General features: G+C 41.5%; 1 protein-coding gene across 1 annotated transcript; it reads left to right on the top strand.

Annotated features, from left to right (window-relative positions):
* The first annotated feature begins 471 nt into the window (after positions 1 to 471).
* On the top strand, positions 472 to 16493 carry LOC124147336 (sphingomyelin phosphodiesterase A-like). The gene is made up of 14 exons (XM_046518015.2): positions 472 to 672; positions 2071 to 2271; positions 3531 to 3686; positions 6643 to 6960; positions 7878 to 7934; positions 8694 to 8808; positions 9680 to 9808; positions 10376 to 10422; positions 11109 to 11251; positions 12050 to 12158; positions 13188 to 13331; positions 15173 to 15341; positions 15865 to 15961; positions 16145 to 16493. Exons 2-14 carry the CDS (start codon positions 2119 to 2121, stop codon positions 16305 to 16307), a joined length of 1800 nt encoding a protein of 599 aa, XP_046373971.2. The 5' UTR covers positions 472 to 672; positions 2071 to 2118; the 3' UTR covers positions 16308 to 16493.
* The last annotated feature ends 474 nt before the right edge of the window (positions 16494 to 16967 follow it).

Genomic DNA, 16967 nt, shown 5'->3' with positions numbered 1-16967 from the left:
TAGACGCTAACCAATTAATCAATTTTAATAAATTTTTCGTCGTTTTTCCGTCCAATGACCATATACGGAAAAAACGACGTTTTCGTGTTTGCGGTGCATGCTTGTCATAAAAGGCGACTAACGGGATCGGGTAAGCGGGCTCGCTGACTTTGTCGATGCATGTCATCGTATTCCTATTGCGTAGATTGATGCTCATGATATCAATCACTGGATTGTCTGGTCCAGACTCGTTTATTTACAGACCGCCGCCATTGAGCTTGAATATTGCTGAGTGCGGCGTTAAACAACACACACAAAACACAAAAACTTTCGACGTCACTTGTGCCTCTATAGAGGCAATACACACACTGACTAACCCAGACATTTTACTACCCAGCAAGGAGTGGGCTCGCACAGTTCACTCTCAACACATAGTATAAATAGATACACTTGAAGTCATGTGAATGGTATCTTTATCTGGTATACAGCCAGTATGTCAGCGAGAAATCGGGTCTCGACGGCAGGTCACAGGGTCTGTCCGTGTTAAAAAGCCAGTTAGGTTCTTTGTATTCCTGACCACCATGGTCAGATACGATGGTCCAGCTGTACAATAACGGCGCCGTAGCACCTCCGACTTAAAATGACCTTTAAGAAGACGGTCCATTTCTTTTGAAGCGAGAAATATACGACAAGGTGAGCAGATGAACATAGTAAATGTTTTATGTAGGAGGTGAGGTGAGGTGAAATTGGGTTTAACGTCGCGTTCAAGATTATTGCACTTATATAGGGACGTGCATGCACGTGTATGTGTGTGTGTTGCTGCTTGTACTAGTCCGGACTGATGCCGATTTATAGTGCTAGCTCACTGAGATACCATGCCGCAGTTTAACATGAATACCCCACTCAGACACAGTATACTGACTCCGAGCCGACCAGTCCTTGTTTTAGCCCCTTAATGCCGAGCGCCAGACAGGGTAACAACAACTACAATCTTTCAACGTCTTTTTGTATGACGCGGCCCGGGATCGAACCCTGGACCTTCCGCTCTCCGGGCGGACGCTCTACCACAAGACCACAGAGGCGGTCTGTTTTATGTAGGAACACAATGCAATGGTGTACGTCACTGATGGGTCCTGTCCAGCAAAGCGATTTCATAGCGCTGAGACGATTGTATCTCCCATTTGTCAACAGACCTTCGGCAGTCGTATAGCCATGAGACCGCCTCCGTGGTCTAGTGGTAGAGCGTCCGCCCAGAGAGCGGTTCGATCCCCGGCCGCGTCATACCAAAAGACGTGAAAATATGGTACTGGTTGTTACCCTGTCTTGCGCTCGGCATTAAGGGACAAAAACAAGAGCTGGTCGGCTTGGAGTCAGTATACTGTGTCTGGGTGGGGTATTCATGTTAAACTGCGGCATGGTATATCAGTGGGGTAGCACTACAAATCGGCATTAGTCCCGACTAGTACAAGCTTGCACACACACACACACACACACACACACACACACACACACACACACACACACACACACACACACACACACACACACACACACACACACACACACACGTGCATACATGTAGCTATATAAGTGCAATAATTTTGGACGCGACGTTAAACCTACTTCAACCCTCCCATTTCACCCCTCCCATTTCACCCCTCCCATTTCACCCCTCCCCACCCGTAGAGCTGCGATCGCTTTGTTGAACAGAGAGCCGGCCCAGCTTGACAGTTTACTTTATTACTTTATTCATGCTATACATAGTAACGGTCGTACTGAACACTCACGTGACTCTCGATATTGCTGTGTGGGATTTTGAAATTATAAACATCTGGTGCGTGCCTTTTATTGTGTGTGCCATCTTTTGGACAAATTGATAATAAAATTCCAATTATAAAAATAACTACCGGCAAGAACCATTAGTTATTGCAATGTATAAACAAACAGTACCTGCTACCGTGTGAACAATTAGTACCATCACCCATTCAGAGGAATCCATGCGGCGTTCTTGGAAATATTGAGGGTATAAACTGTTATTCAGTTTTATCAATCTAGTTTTAGTTTCGTACCCAGTTTTCCTTGTTATTTCAGATGAGGAAGAAAACCTCGTGACACTGTAGTTCACTCGACGGCTTGACCATGTTGGACGCCGTGAAGACGCTCGTGTTGGTGGTCAGCGTCGTACACGTCGTCGTGAGTCTTCCCGTTCCCAAACAAGATCACCCTTTAGGGGATAGGACGTTGGGGTTGAGTGAGCTGTTCCCTCAATACATGCTGTGTGAGCAATGCAAGGTAAGTTGAGTGAGTGAGTGAGTCGTACGGGATACAAGCGAGGATGAGTGAGTGAACTGTCCCCACAATACATGTTATGAACGGAAAGAGCCTATCTCCCACATAAGCTACAACACCTGGTATACCTGAAATACTACTCCAAGCGGCGTTAAACCCAACTCATTCACTTACAATATATGGTCTGAAAAGAATGCAAGGAATGTTACTGAGTGAGTGAGTGGGTTTTCATATATATATCGGCCATGGGTATCTACAGTGTACAGCCGCACTGGTGGAGTGACCTTGAGCTTAAGACATTAATCACATTTTACAGGAAACCACAATATTGATTACCCGTTTTATCAAAACGTTCAAATACAATAAAGTAAATAAGATTTGACGTCATAACCTTCACTGGCTCGCCTAGGAAACGAAACGTACCAACATATCAGTTTAACAAACAAATTTGACGACTGCTGATACATACACTTCCTCGTGCGAGTTATGTTTCGCACAGGAAACTTTACAGTTTTTAATCTCGACTGACACCAAAACCATGCGGGTTCATAGTTTCAATATAGTACTACGCTGAAAACATCAAATACACCCTGAACCATGACAAGGTAGAAAAGAATTATGGATAACAGCTTCTTAAATACTGTGAAAAGCGACGTTTCGGTATAGATCCTTATACCGTTGTCAAGCAAGACAGTCTTGCTTGACAACGGTATAGAATCTATACCGAAACGTCGCTTTTCACAGTATTAAAGAAGTTGTTAACTGTCTTGCTTGAACAACGGTATAAGGATCTATACCGAAACGTCGCTTTTCACAGTATTAAAGAAGTTGTTATCCATAAAATTGTGTCTACCTTGTCATCCGTCAACTTCTAAATAATGCCTATCAAACAATTTATCCTGAACCATATTTGTACGTCCTGCTAACTTTAGTTGAGGCTCAAATTGCATTTGAGGGGCATCACGATTTATGTCAGTCTTATTTATGATGTTACTTTTTTTATCGTTTACCGCCACTTTGAACAGAATTACGGCCATATCACGGCGTTCAGCTTGATGTTAGGGAAAGTAATCTAGGTCATCCACGTTTAGCACATTGGTAAAACTGAATAAACACCCGGTGTTACGGCACATGTGCTACCAGGGAGGTAGCACGCTATTTTCCCTAAAACCTGGTTTTATTTCTGTTTTGTCATAGTTTGTATTGCACAGTGTGTCTGTAGTGTTTGAGTTTATGTATTGTCTTAACTTCTGTATTCGCAGTTGATAGTCAATCTGGCCATTTCTACAATTGCCTCGAACGGGACTTTCGACTACTTCAAGGCGGAAGCTGTCTGTATATGCAAGTATATCACCGAATTCCTCAACTATCGCGGTGACCTCATGTGTCCAGGTCTGATCGATGCCTACGGCCCAGTGGTGAGACATGCCTCCATTTGTTTGTTTGTTTGTTTGTTGTTCAACTCCGTTATCAGTAATAATCCAGCTATAAGGCAGCGGTCTGTAATTAATCGAGTCTGGACCAGACAATTCAGTGATTGACATCATGAGCATACTTCCTTTTGGGAGATACAGATGCTTGTTTTCAAGGTTTCTCAGTATATATTTATCACCATTCTACATGACACTATCACATTAGGAGAAAAAAACTACCGTTTTGAAATTTGAGGTAGTCTAACTGTAAATACCTCTTATTTTCATTTGGAACGGAGCACTGTAGAGCGAGGTTTCAAATTTATAAACACGTGGAATCTAAACTGCAGTTAGACTACCTCAAATTTCAAAACACAGTAGGTTTTATCAGTGTTGCCATGACGACAGGAACGATGTAAAAACGGTACTCTTTTGGAACGCATAACGCACATGGGTGAATAGGTCAGCTGTCTTGGAAGATTCCAAAAGGTAGTGAAAACGTAACCAATATTACTCAAGTTCGAGATTAATTACTTATATTATTGACTGGTTCAAACCATTGGTGACAAATTTGTTTTTAAAAAGGAGTGATCAAATATGCCCCTTTGATATGTAGTTAAGTCCATACAATCTGATTCATATATGCTGTTTGGTCTCAACGAAGTCATTTCTTAGAAATCAACACGACACCTCCCGTTGCAGAAATATTGAAAATGCTGAACTAATCTTTTACTTAACAAACTCTGGTGTCCCCCGCCGTGATATTGCTGGAATATTGCTAAAAGCGGCGCAAAACCACACTCACCCACTCACTCACTCTTAACAAACTTTATCAAATAAGAGGATTTTAGTTATTTTGAAGTTATGCTGGTGTACCAGTTCTACCATTGGTTTAAAATATACCCCCACGGGTAATGCATATCCGGACTTCGACCTGGCTGAACTTGACTTGCTTCTGGTACTATTCATCCTCCATTGCTGTGCAGTGCTGTTCACAAATTACATGAACCCAGTACGGTGGCCCATAAGGGACATGGAGTCTGTTTTTCAATATTTTGATATTTCACTTACTTTTATCTTAACCTTTTGCAAATTAACACAATCTGCCATACAAATATGTGATAAATCATGTATAAAAACATCCGAAAACATAGAAAATGTACTTTTAAGTAGCTTTTGAGTCGCTGTAATGTGAAGTGAAAATGTCAAAAACTAAAATGGAAATGTCAAAAACTAAAACGAAAAGGTCAAAAACTAAAATGAAAATGTCAAAAACACAAAACGAAAATGTCAAAAACTAAAATGAATACACAGAAAACTATTTCCACCGCGGTGGAAATAGTTTTCTGTATTTTCATTTTAGTTTTTGACATTTTCGTTTCGTTTTTCAGCGATTCAATATCTTCTTTACACATGATTTATCACATATTTGTAAGACAAATAGTGTTAATTTGCAAAAGGTTACGATAAATGTGAGTGAAATATCAAAATATGGAAACACAGACTCAATGTCCCTTATGGGCCACCGTAAACCCAGAGGACAACTCCGATCTGTACCTGATGACTTACTGGTGGAAAGGCAAAACCTCATTGTCAACGGAACCGATGGCCGATAAACATACGTACAGTAAACTACGTTTATAACGAACACGATTATAACGAAATGACGGATATAACGAACCGTTTTTGGTCCCGTCCATTTGCTGTATATGTATTGTATTTTTGTTCATAACGAACTACGGTTATAACGAACTAAAATTAGTGGTCCCTTTGTGTTCGTTATAACCGTAGTTTACTGTATTTATTGTATAGGCCTTGTAAAATGACCGGTGGTAGAGGTACTGGGTTGACCGCAAGGAACCCTGGGTATGTTCAGATGATGACACCAGGGCACCCTGACACCTGGTGGCACCATCCCGCCCCAGATGGTCACGTGACACTGTGCGGCCATTGTTACCTTCCAATCCTCATTTTGTCACCTGGTGAGAAACGCAGACTTAATCCTTAACTGTTCCTTAAATAAAACAAGGGCGTGACTCAAAGCAACCCGGATGTTTATCAAGTCTCAAAACAAGGTAGACTAGATAAATTATGTAAACATCTGAGTTAAAGTATTTACAGTATATAAAAATACCGATAAGCTAACAACTTCCTATCCTCTGATGTCTGAATGTGGCCTGAGGTCCGAAGTGATTTGATCTCCGCCCTTTCCAATGCAGTCGTAAAATCTCCAAAAGTCTTTGGTGAAAGAAATTGTAACCTATTAAGAGACATTGCACTCAGTTTCCTTAAATTATGTAAACACTGAAATGTTTGCTACTTCGTTATTCTCGGTGATGTTCCAACGTACATCTTGCAGTTGACACACAGTTACAGTTAAAAGAGACAATGGTGTATTCTATATATAATACTACTCAACAGAAGTGAAAGAACACCCCTCACCCGTGAAGATCCGGGGTAGAATAGGTCTTCAGCTACCCACGCTTGCCGTAAAAGGCGATTATGGTTGTTGTAAGATGCGACTAACGGGATCGGGTGGTCAGGCTCGCTGCATAGATCGATGCTCATGATGTCAATCACTTGATTGTCTGTTCCAGACTCGATTAATTACAGACCGCCGTCATATAGCTGGAATATTTCTGTGTGTGTTAAACAACAAACGAACGAAAGAACACCCGGTTGTTTTCATATTACTGTAGTTAATCTTTAACTTCCTGTGTGTAGTATATATCTATAATCTTTATTTATATATAATAAGTATATCCTAAAATAGTTGACTTGTCATATATGACCGAGACATGACAGAGAAGCTGAGGGATCTGACCACAAAGCTTCTAACCACTACAGTTCCTGTAATTCTATGTTAAAGTACGGTAGTTACTGAGGATTCTCCTCAAATGTTTCTTCGTGAAATTCCGAATTCCTGAAACTACTCATCGATATCAATATTTCACATATTTAGGTTCTGTTCGTGGCGGCACATCTTATCCTGGACCCTGTAGAGACATGTAGAGAGCTTCACTTCTGTGAACCAAAACTGTCGCCTCTTAGTCACAAACACAATCTGCTGCTGGAGAGCCAGGACGCCGTAGACAGTGCAATGATGGATAGCGAAGACCAAGTACATAGCATGACGTTAGACAGACAAGAGACGTCGGTGTACCAGTTCCACAAAGAACCGATAAAGATACGAGATCGACACGGCGCTGTTTCAGACTCGTCAGATCCTATACGGATCGTGCAGATAGCAGACATACACATAGATCGACAGTATGCAGAGGTTGGTGGGGACGGAACACTAGCAAACACTGTGACTTCATTGTCAGGTTACAAATATAACTTGGTCACTGGGCGTGGTTTATTTTCGTTTTTAGAAAGACGTTTTATCATAACCATTATGTTTTTAAATAAACAGAATTAGAGTTCACAGTATGCACTATGTTTTACCCCAAAACAACTGTTCTATGCCTGTAATTACTGGTTTGATGCCGTGCCATTGCATGTGTTTGTGGCGGGTGCCACCGGTGGGACAGGATACGCTCAACACCTGGTATAATTACTAAAATTGATAGTGGACCAAAACCACATAGTTTCGATATAATCGGGGCCGTGCAACGGATTCGGAATTTCTAACGATTTAGAAATGGTTTTGCCGTATTTATATTTATCACAACACAAAACAAATGCTGAAGTATTCATATTGGAAGAGTACAATTTTTCGCTGCTTTAAAAAAACGCACGGCAGAGAATCCAGGATTCAATAAACAGGGGGATCCAGTGTGTGTTTTGGGGTGGGGGGTGGGAGGTATTATTATCGCATACGAAATGACATATCACACACACACACACACACACACACACACACACACACACACACACACACACACACACACACACACACACACACAAACACACACACACACACACACTGCAACCACACCGCCCTTTATTTTAAAGAAATTTATATTGCAAGAAATGTATTCAGATTCAGTCAGCAACACTTCTCTTTGGGTGGTGCTTGAGCTCGGACGGAGGTCTTTAAACCTCTTGGTCCCTACTATTCTATAGTTTCTATAACAATGCATAAGGAATGGAACAGCATTCACTCACGTAAATCTGTGTGTCACATGTGTATCTTGTATCTCTGTATTATGTATCAGAACTATTTTCGTTTGAATAAATATTAATCTCCGACAGGGTTCCCCGACAGATTGCCGAATGAACATATGCTGTAAGAAGGAGCTCAGCGGATCAGTGAGTAACGTGTTGCAGTGTACACAGACATTTGACGAATTTACTCTTGTCGACTGTCTCCGTCGTTATCGTTATCCGACAACTAGACATCTCGCTCCCCACCCTCCTCATTATCTGGTTCTAACATGTACGGTTTGGCTATGATGTGCTTGTCCATATCGAAAATAGAACTACATTAATCAAGGGAGATAAGTTTCGAGCGCATGGGAGGTAACTCTCTTCCAAATTCCTCACACTGGACATTGATGTGTGAAGTTTACATTTGTATGTCGATGACGTTTGTCATCTAATATTTCTTATATTTATTTACGTACAGGTGTGCAAGGTGTATTATAATAATTACAGTATGGTTGCTTTTCAAACAAGTAATGTTAACTTTCAAAGGAATTTAAAGAAGTAAGGTAGTTGACGTTTGTTCAATTCGAATCACCTTAAACATCGAACCAAATGTAAGTTCTAATTACTCTTAAGTCACAATTTCACATCCCGGAAGATTGTCGCATTATTTCATTCGGTAAAATTCGGCTTCATAGTGCAGGATGCCAGAATTGAAACTACCAGCTGAATAAAAAAAAACTTAGTTCCATGAAACCATGAGGTAAGATGAGAGGATAATTTAATGCGCGAAGTATTCTCGAAGGTTGGTGGACATTGTCTACAACAACCAACATTTGGTTTCAAAAGGACCCCCTGGACACACATTGCCATCTTTATGGAAGCTTTATTTTGATTATCTCGTCATGCACTTCAACTTTGCAGGGCTCCGCCGGAAAGTTCGGAGACTACAACTGTGACGCTCCGCCGAGAACTGTGGAAACCATCTTAAGCCACATCGCTGCTCTAGACCCTCAGCCAGACTTTGTCATATATACAGGTAACAATGCAAAGAAGTGTCTCTGTGTCATCTAGATCGTGCGGGATGCTAGGGCTGTAACCATACACTCACTGCGCGATACAGGCGATATGATTCAGCATATGATGATTTATGAAAACACACCTGTAATCTTGTCGTATTGCCCGTTTCCTATTTGGGTTTTTTGTTTGTTTATTTTTTAAATGGATAATTGTTGATAATAAGCAACATGACCTCATATTGTTGAGAAACTTGCTATATGACGTCATTAGTTGCTGATGAAACTGCGTTACGTCAAAGAATATAGGTTTTTATATGTAAATGTAAAATTCACATTTCCATGGCATGAAATGTCCTCGTGGTATACGTGTTTCACACACAATACATGACCACACGATACGATACTAGTAACTTGACACAATATCCCTATGTACCGATATATCGTAACGCTGACGTACATATCGCAGTCAGTTTAACATCCTTTGAACAGTATTTTAGTTATATCACGGCATGTCCGCTAAATGTTGGTGTAAATCACGAAGTGATGCAGGCCTTAGACGTTTGCCACTTTGATGAGACAAACATATAGGTCTTCAGCGACCCATGCTTGCCGTGGAAGGCCAATATGCTTGTCGTAGGAGGCGACTAACGGGATCGGGTGGTCAGGCTCGCTGACTTGGTTGAAGCATGTCATCGATCCCAAATGCGTTGATCGATGCTCATGATATCAATCACTGGATTGTCTGGTCCAGACACGATTATTTACAGACCGCCGTCATATAGCTGGAATATTGCTGATTGCGGCGTAAAACAAACAAACAAACGGACAATATTGTTATCTGCTGACCTATGTGGTACATGTGTATGCCTCTAGAGATTTCTACCATTTTAGGTGATTCCCCACCCCATGATCTATGGGAAGAGTCCTGGTCCACCCAGTTTAACGCTGACCTTGACGTCATCAACATAATCAAGTCCTACCTGCCAGAAATCGCCGTGTACCCAGTCCTAGGAAACCATGGTGTGTGTGTGTGCATGCTTTGTGACAAAAAAAATACCAAAAGATTTTATGACAACATTGCAATAGTCAACTTTCCTGGTTGACACACGTCATACGACACACGTCATACGAGTCTTGCTCAAAAGTTGTTTCATCAGGTTTACACCAAAAAAAGGCCAAAGTAAAGTTTTCAAAAGATGTCATGGTAGACCAATGGAGGACTTGTACAGTGACCAAAATGATGTCCGATGCAATTTTCCCTTTTTGACTTATGAACCGTGTTTGTTCAAGTTAACAATTGACTTGCCCCTGCATGTGTTTGTGACGGATGCCACCGGTGGGGTGGATTACGCTGACCTTTTCGCGTACACCTGGTATCATCACTATTTGAAGTGATTCATAAGTGATTCATAAGTGATTCATAAGTGATTCATAGACACATGCTTGTGATTTAGTCGGAATCGTACTGGGGATGATTATGAACAAGGTAACGTGGCTTTTACTTTGTGGAAGAATTCGTCAGTACAATTGCATCAGGAATAATCAGAATGGACCTTTATATAATGTCGTTGATATTTTTCTCCGCAGAATCCTTTCCCCAGAGTGAATACTACCAGCCACACCAGGAGTACAAGGTAACATAACATATGTTTATATTTACAACGCTGGAAGAAACATTCCTACATTTGCTTGGTGTTATTCTGATCTCTGGAGATAAACAAAACTCTAATCTATACAATACCAAATACATGAACGCTCGCTTTGTTTATAGACTTCCTTTTATAAATGAATCCCGGTTCGCCCCGATAATGTTTCTAGGTTTGTCAGCACCATATCCGTGCTCGTGGTAAAGGTCTGAGACCTGCATCACTTCGGGCTTTCCTCCCACACTTAGCTGACACGCCTTGATATAAATGAAATACTGTTAAAACCCAACTCACTCACTTACTCACTCACTCACTACTACTACTATTACCACTAATAATGACAAATTATCACAAAATACTTCTTCTTTCTTAACTACTACTACTACTACTACCACCACCACCAAAACCAACACTACTACTACTATCACTTCTACTAGTACTACCACCACAACTACTGCTGCTGCTACTACAACTACCACCACTACTACTACTACTGCTATGCTAATACTGCTACAACTACCACTGCCACTACCACTACTACCCCTGCTACTACCACTACCACCGCCACAACTACTGCTACTACAACGAGTACCACTCATGATGATGATAAGGCACTAACACGGGCTTCGTGTGATGCTGAATGTCGTGTTAAACTACCTACTCTCACCTCCCAGACACTGAACATCAAGACAGCCGAGGGGTGGCAGCAGCTGTTCGACATTCCAGCTGACCAGTTGAAGAATATCCAGTACTCGGCCTACTATACAACACTAGTCCAGCCCGGACTGCGGATACTGTCAATAAACACAGACTACTGGTACAATATTGATATCATTTAATGTCAGATATTATTGAACACGGGTGTGTCTACTGTGTCATGTTGGTTATCATATGTCCAGAATTATCTGTACCCTGGGCGAATCAGTAAAACCTCGTTAATCCAGACGGTGCATTCCCACTGAAGCATGTCAGGATTAACAAAGTTTCGAGTGAGTGAGTATGGGTTTACGCCGTTTTAGCAATATTCCAGCAATATCACGGCGGGGGACACCAGAAATGGGCTTCACACATTGTACCCATGTCCGGATTCGAACCCGGTTTTTCGGCGTGACGAGCGAACGCTTAAACCACTGGGCTACCCGTCCGCCCCCCCGAGTGAACGAGTAAATGCTATGGTGTAATGACGTCCGATGCAGTTCCCTATTTTGACTTGAGATGTTTCGCGAACATCTGGTATTATCACTTTATCATAGTCATTCAAAAACACATGCTTGTGATATGGTCGGAATCGAACAATGAACTCTGCTTTTAGTAGATTTTCGTGTGATTATGGAAAGGGTTTTGTCGCTATTTACAGTGTTAGGTCTCTTGTATACATGTAATACTATAAGCATCCCGGCAGTAATGTTCCGGTAAAAGTGGTTTGCGGTTTAACAGGGTCCGTCCTAACGAGGTCTCAGTATATTGTCGCCTTATACCAAAGCAACGGTACCCTAGCCTACAGGTTAAAGTGTTCGCCCGTCGCGCCAGGAAATCCCAGTGTATCATGACCACCCTGGAACACTATAAAGCTGTCAGTGACTACACTCCTTCACTCACTCACTATACGCTTCAGGTATTCTCTCAACTTCTACTCCCTACTGAACCACAAGGTGCCGGCCTACGAGCAGCAGCTTAAGTTCATTGACGAAACACTGAGGAACGCATCTGACCACAATGAGAAGGTAATATGTTTGTCGTGTCTTCTTCGTGCCTGTTATTACCTAAGGCAATGGGTTGTAGCGTTCATTACAATACCTGCGATAGTCACTATATGGCTGAAATATTGCCGATGTGACTTTAAATATCAACTCACTACAATACCTGCGTGCTGAGGGGAACTTGTGACACTGTCACTGTCGTATGTAAACTGATGGTCAAAAGAAAGTATGCACTTGGACATTACGAAAACGTTACTTACAAAACAGGTGGCCAAGTGGTTCAAGTGTTCTTTCGTCACACCGAAGACCCGGGTTCGATTCCCGACATAGGTTCAATGCGTGAAGCCCATTTCTTGTGTCCGTGATATTGCTGGAATATTGCTAAAAGCGGCGTAAAACAATACTCACTCTCTCACTAAAAAATAGGCGAAAAACAGAAGCGGAAACACTGCAACCCTAAGCTCCAAAACACAGATGTGATACCCGTATCAAATACAGCACCACCGAATAACGATTTCTTATTTGTTTCATCAAACATGGGTGTATACTTTCTTTCACCTTGCAGTTGATATAACTAAACAGCTTAAATTGGGTCACCGTCATAACCATGGTGCTAGAGACAAATACGTAGCAGCGTGTATATAACTGTGTATAACTGCACTGCATTCATGGCAGATTTTTGTTAGTGTGCTTTGAACCTTCCCACAATCAATTACGCTGTTAAGCTTTAAGCACTTAAGAAATATAAGCAACAGTTACCAAACACTTTCAGTATGTATGCTATAGACTTGATGCTATAAACTAGCCGTATTTTCGGAATATTTCGAATTTTGGTTCTAATTTTATTCTTGACCCTCATTTACTTGGCTGTCCATGTTGCCACAAGCGAACCGATTAATCACTGTAGCACTGTTTGTGTAAAAGCTGGTGTATCCTTGTGTGATCTTTAGGACTGTTTTAGAATGTTTTACGTGTGCTACAGTGCTTCGAGAATCTTTTTCAGTTTTTACTTTATCGTTGTATGTAATCATGAAACATTTTTCCTAACAACAGGTCATAATAACTGGCCACATTCCACCCGGGGAATTCTGGGTACAGAGCCAGTACGGGGACATATACACGGAGATAATCAGGAAGTATGCCGACGTCATCGCCATGAACGTCTTCAGCCATACTCATCACGACGAATTTGAACTGGTAAGACTTCCTCATTGACCCCCATTTACACAGACCCCCATTTACACAGACGCCACGTCGAGGTGGTAGTTGACGTCTTGAAAGCTTCATGCTGTTTTAATGGCAATGGGAAGCCTGGTGTTCACGCTAATCACCGGGGTAAAACATATAAAGGGCATTCTCAGTGTCCCGGCATGAGATATTGTCAAATGCTTGTAAAACCCTTTGCTCTTTTATGTAAATGTGTCAATTACAATTATTAACTTTCAAAACGTCCATTTGTACACACCCAACATTTATACGTGACTTTCTGATCATGAACATGTTATCAGATTTGCCTCGCATAAAATGGCTGTCAAAAAGTTACAAAGATCAAGGCGAAACAGAGTTAAGGTTTAAATCTAAAATTGGTAAATTTGAAGTTTTTACTTCATCCTTTTAGTTAAAAGAAATTAAACAACGAGTCTCGTATTAAATTTCAAAAGTCGTCCTCCGTATCCCCATTTTTCAGATCTGAGGAACACATATTCTGCCATGACATTTTAAAATTCCGCATTCTGATTGGTGCACCAGTGGTATCAAATGTATGGCATGATTCGTGACCAACTCGTGTTATTCCGGGACAAGCCGAATAGCGACTCGTGCCCCTCTCGTGGCCATTTTTGCGACCGGGTTCCGTCTTAGCGCAAACGGGCATACCAAAAATAATTGTCAACTCGTCGCGTAATGGTTCACATATATTTCCCTATATATCGTATATATTTCAGATGCAATTCAAAGCACATCTGGACATGCATTATACAGTATGATTGAACACATTTAACTGTGCCTTGGGTATAATTTTAGATGCAAGACATATGTACAATCAAAACATTGTTCTGAGGGATTCTTAGACGAAGAACTTGAAAACATGCGCGCATTCTGATTGGTTTGTCGTATTTTCGCACATAATATTCATCGATAGGGGGACGAGTCTTCTCGCAGGTTATGGAAAGGGGCGAGTGGTGACGAATAATGTATGGCATGATTGTGTTGATGACAGCACAGCGCGAAAGAACGTAAGATTTATTTCAACTTACTTCCTTCACAAACACTGATGGGTAGCAATTTCAAATAAAGATGATTTAATTACAATTGACAGTTTTATAAATGCTTTGAAAAACCTTGTTGTGAATCCTAGCATATTATGTGGCAATCGATTTTGCGACAGAAAACCTAACGAACAGTGACTAAAAAGTATCACTAGTATCAACATAACTAGGTAATGTCTACCGCGTCACAATGCTTGAACATCGCTGCCTCAGACTGCAATGATATCACTTGGAACTAAACGTTGCTATGGTCACTTAAGTTTCCCTAGGCGAACACCGCTAGAATAATGCTTACACGGCATGTGGGCAAAATAATTTTATTGTCTGGTACAGGAGAGAGTTACGTAACATGGGTTAAAATTTTGGTTTGCGACATAAGATAATAATTGATCTTATAGAACTGATAATTGATCCCTGAATTCGACCATTCAAATAGTTAAACATATCAGACTGTAGAATGGAGATAAACCTACCGTGTATTAAATTCAGAGGTTTCAAACAGAACGCGTCAGCTGAAAAGAAATTTACAGGTATCGAATCTACGATGGAAACCTTTTATTGAAAACATGGTCGGTTTATCTCCTACTTTAAGTATGTTACCTTCTGATTGTCATTTCTCAGAGGATGTTTCTGAAAATTACAGTACAACAGACGTTAAAAAATTGGAATGCGATTCACTGAAAATCAAATAACTCATATATATTCGGATAGAGCCTTGTGTAGTCTTGTGTTATAAGGATATTGATGTAAACATGAACTATCTGTTGACAGATAACGGATCCATCTGACACAAGCCGGCCGACAGGGGTTGTTTTTGTCGCACCTTCTGTGACCACCCAAGCGAAGACCAACCCTTCCTTCCGAGTGTACAAGCTGGACAGGGAAACCTTCCAAGTACAGGACTATGATCAGTACTATATTGACCTAACTAAAGCAAATGGTGGGTTGATGACCTTCTGACACATAAACTCCATACAATGTGGGCATGTCAACATTCAGTGTCATAGTCTGCAAAGGTGGCCCAGTCTGTTCAGAGTTGCGTCTCTTGGGCACGCCAAAAACCTATGACTGTGGATCAGAATCCCAGACTCTCGATGATTATGTTTCTAGGTTTGTCTGCACCATACCTGTGCTCGTGGGTTTCCCCAAGCTGATAAACGTCTGAGACCTGCATCACTTCAGGCTTTCCCCTTACATTAGCTGACACGCCGCGATATAACTGAAATACTGTTGAAAGCGTGATGTTTGAATGACAGAAGCTTTCTGATTGTGCTCACAATTATCCGTCAACTACGATTAAAGCCCGACAGGTGAGCATCATACCAGTACTCGTGGGTTTTACTAATGTGCTGAACGTGTGTGACCTGCATCATGTCGGGCTTTCCTAACATCAAGCTGACACGCTGTGTTATGACTGGAATACTCTTCAAAGTTAAGCCAAACACATACACTCACTCTTGCAGCCGAGGGCGTGGCTACATTACAGATGTCCTACTCCGCCAGGTCCGAGTACAACCTCCCCGACTTGAGCCCACAGTCCTACCACAGTCTCGTCCACAGGTAGGTTGTATTGAGTCATCTGCACAGTGCAACCCCATCGACTCAACTTACACCGAAACATACACTGAAGCGTCGTTCCTAAAGAAGTAAACATCCATATATCTTATCCTTACAAAGCAAGTGAACAAACAAACAAACAACATATCCAAATGAATTCATTGTGCGACAAACATCTTTTTCCAGATTGGCCACAGACAGATCCCTGTTTGACCGCTATATGAGAAACAAGTACGTCAAGAGTGGCCAGGATCCGGAGTGCTGCTTCCTGTGTCGACAAGTGGAGATCTGTCGAATTTCATCAATCACGACTTCCACCTATAACAAGTGTCTAATTCCTTTCTTATAAAGTCATTGCTACAGAAAATAGGAAAATATATGAGAGCTTCAATGCGTATGGATGTGTCACGATGTTGTGTGGCTGTTGTCTTATGCATGTTTAGTGTGAAACTATGTTGAATAAGTTGTTATTGTTTATGAGTGCCCTGTACCTGTACAAATTATGGTGCCGGCTAATGAAATACTATTCCACACAGCTATTTTTATTTATTAATTTATATATCACTTTAAAAATGTCCCAAAGACTCGGCTGAAGGTCGCTCCAGAGAGACTTCATTGGATCTGGGGATCAGACTCTGTGACTTGATTAACTCGTTCATGTTCACCTGCTGGGTTGCCTGCTTCAGACCTATTTGTGTGTAGGGCACTGTGTTATATCTGGAGTATTCCTAGCTGTGGGACCCGTGAAGGTCCGGGGAAGAATAGGTCTTCAGCAACCCATGCCTGCCGTAAAGGTGACTATGCTTGTCGTAAGAGGCGACTAACGGGATCGGTTGGTCAGGCTCGCTGACTTTGTTGACGCATGTCATCGATCCCAATTGCGTGGATCGATGCTCATGAACTCATTCACTGGATAAACTGGTCCAGACTCGATTATTTACAGACCGCCGTCATACAGCTGGGATTTTGCTGAGTGTGGCGTTAAACAACAAACAAACAAATCCTAGCT

This window comes from Haliotis rufescens, unplaced genomic scaffold (assembly GCF_023055435.1).
Source record: "Haliotis rufescens isolate VD_foot unplaced genomic scaffold, xgHalRufe1.0.p SCAF_26, whole genome shotgun sequence".
Lineage (NCBI taxonomy): Eukaryota > Metazoa > Mollusca > Gastropoda > Lepetellida > Haliotidae > Haliotis > Haliotis rufescens.
Note: the sequence above shows the minus strand (reverse complement) of the source record. Positions and strands in the feature narration are given on the sequence as shown.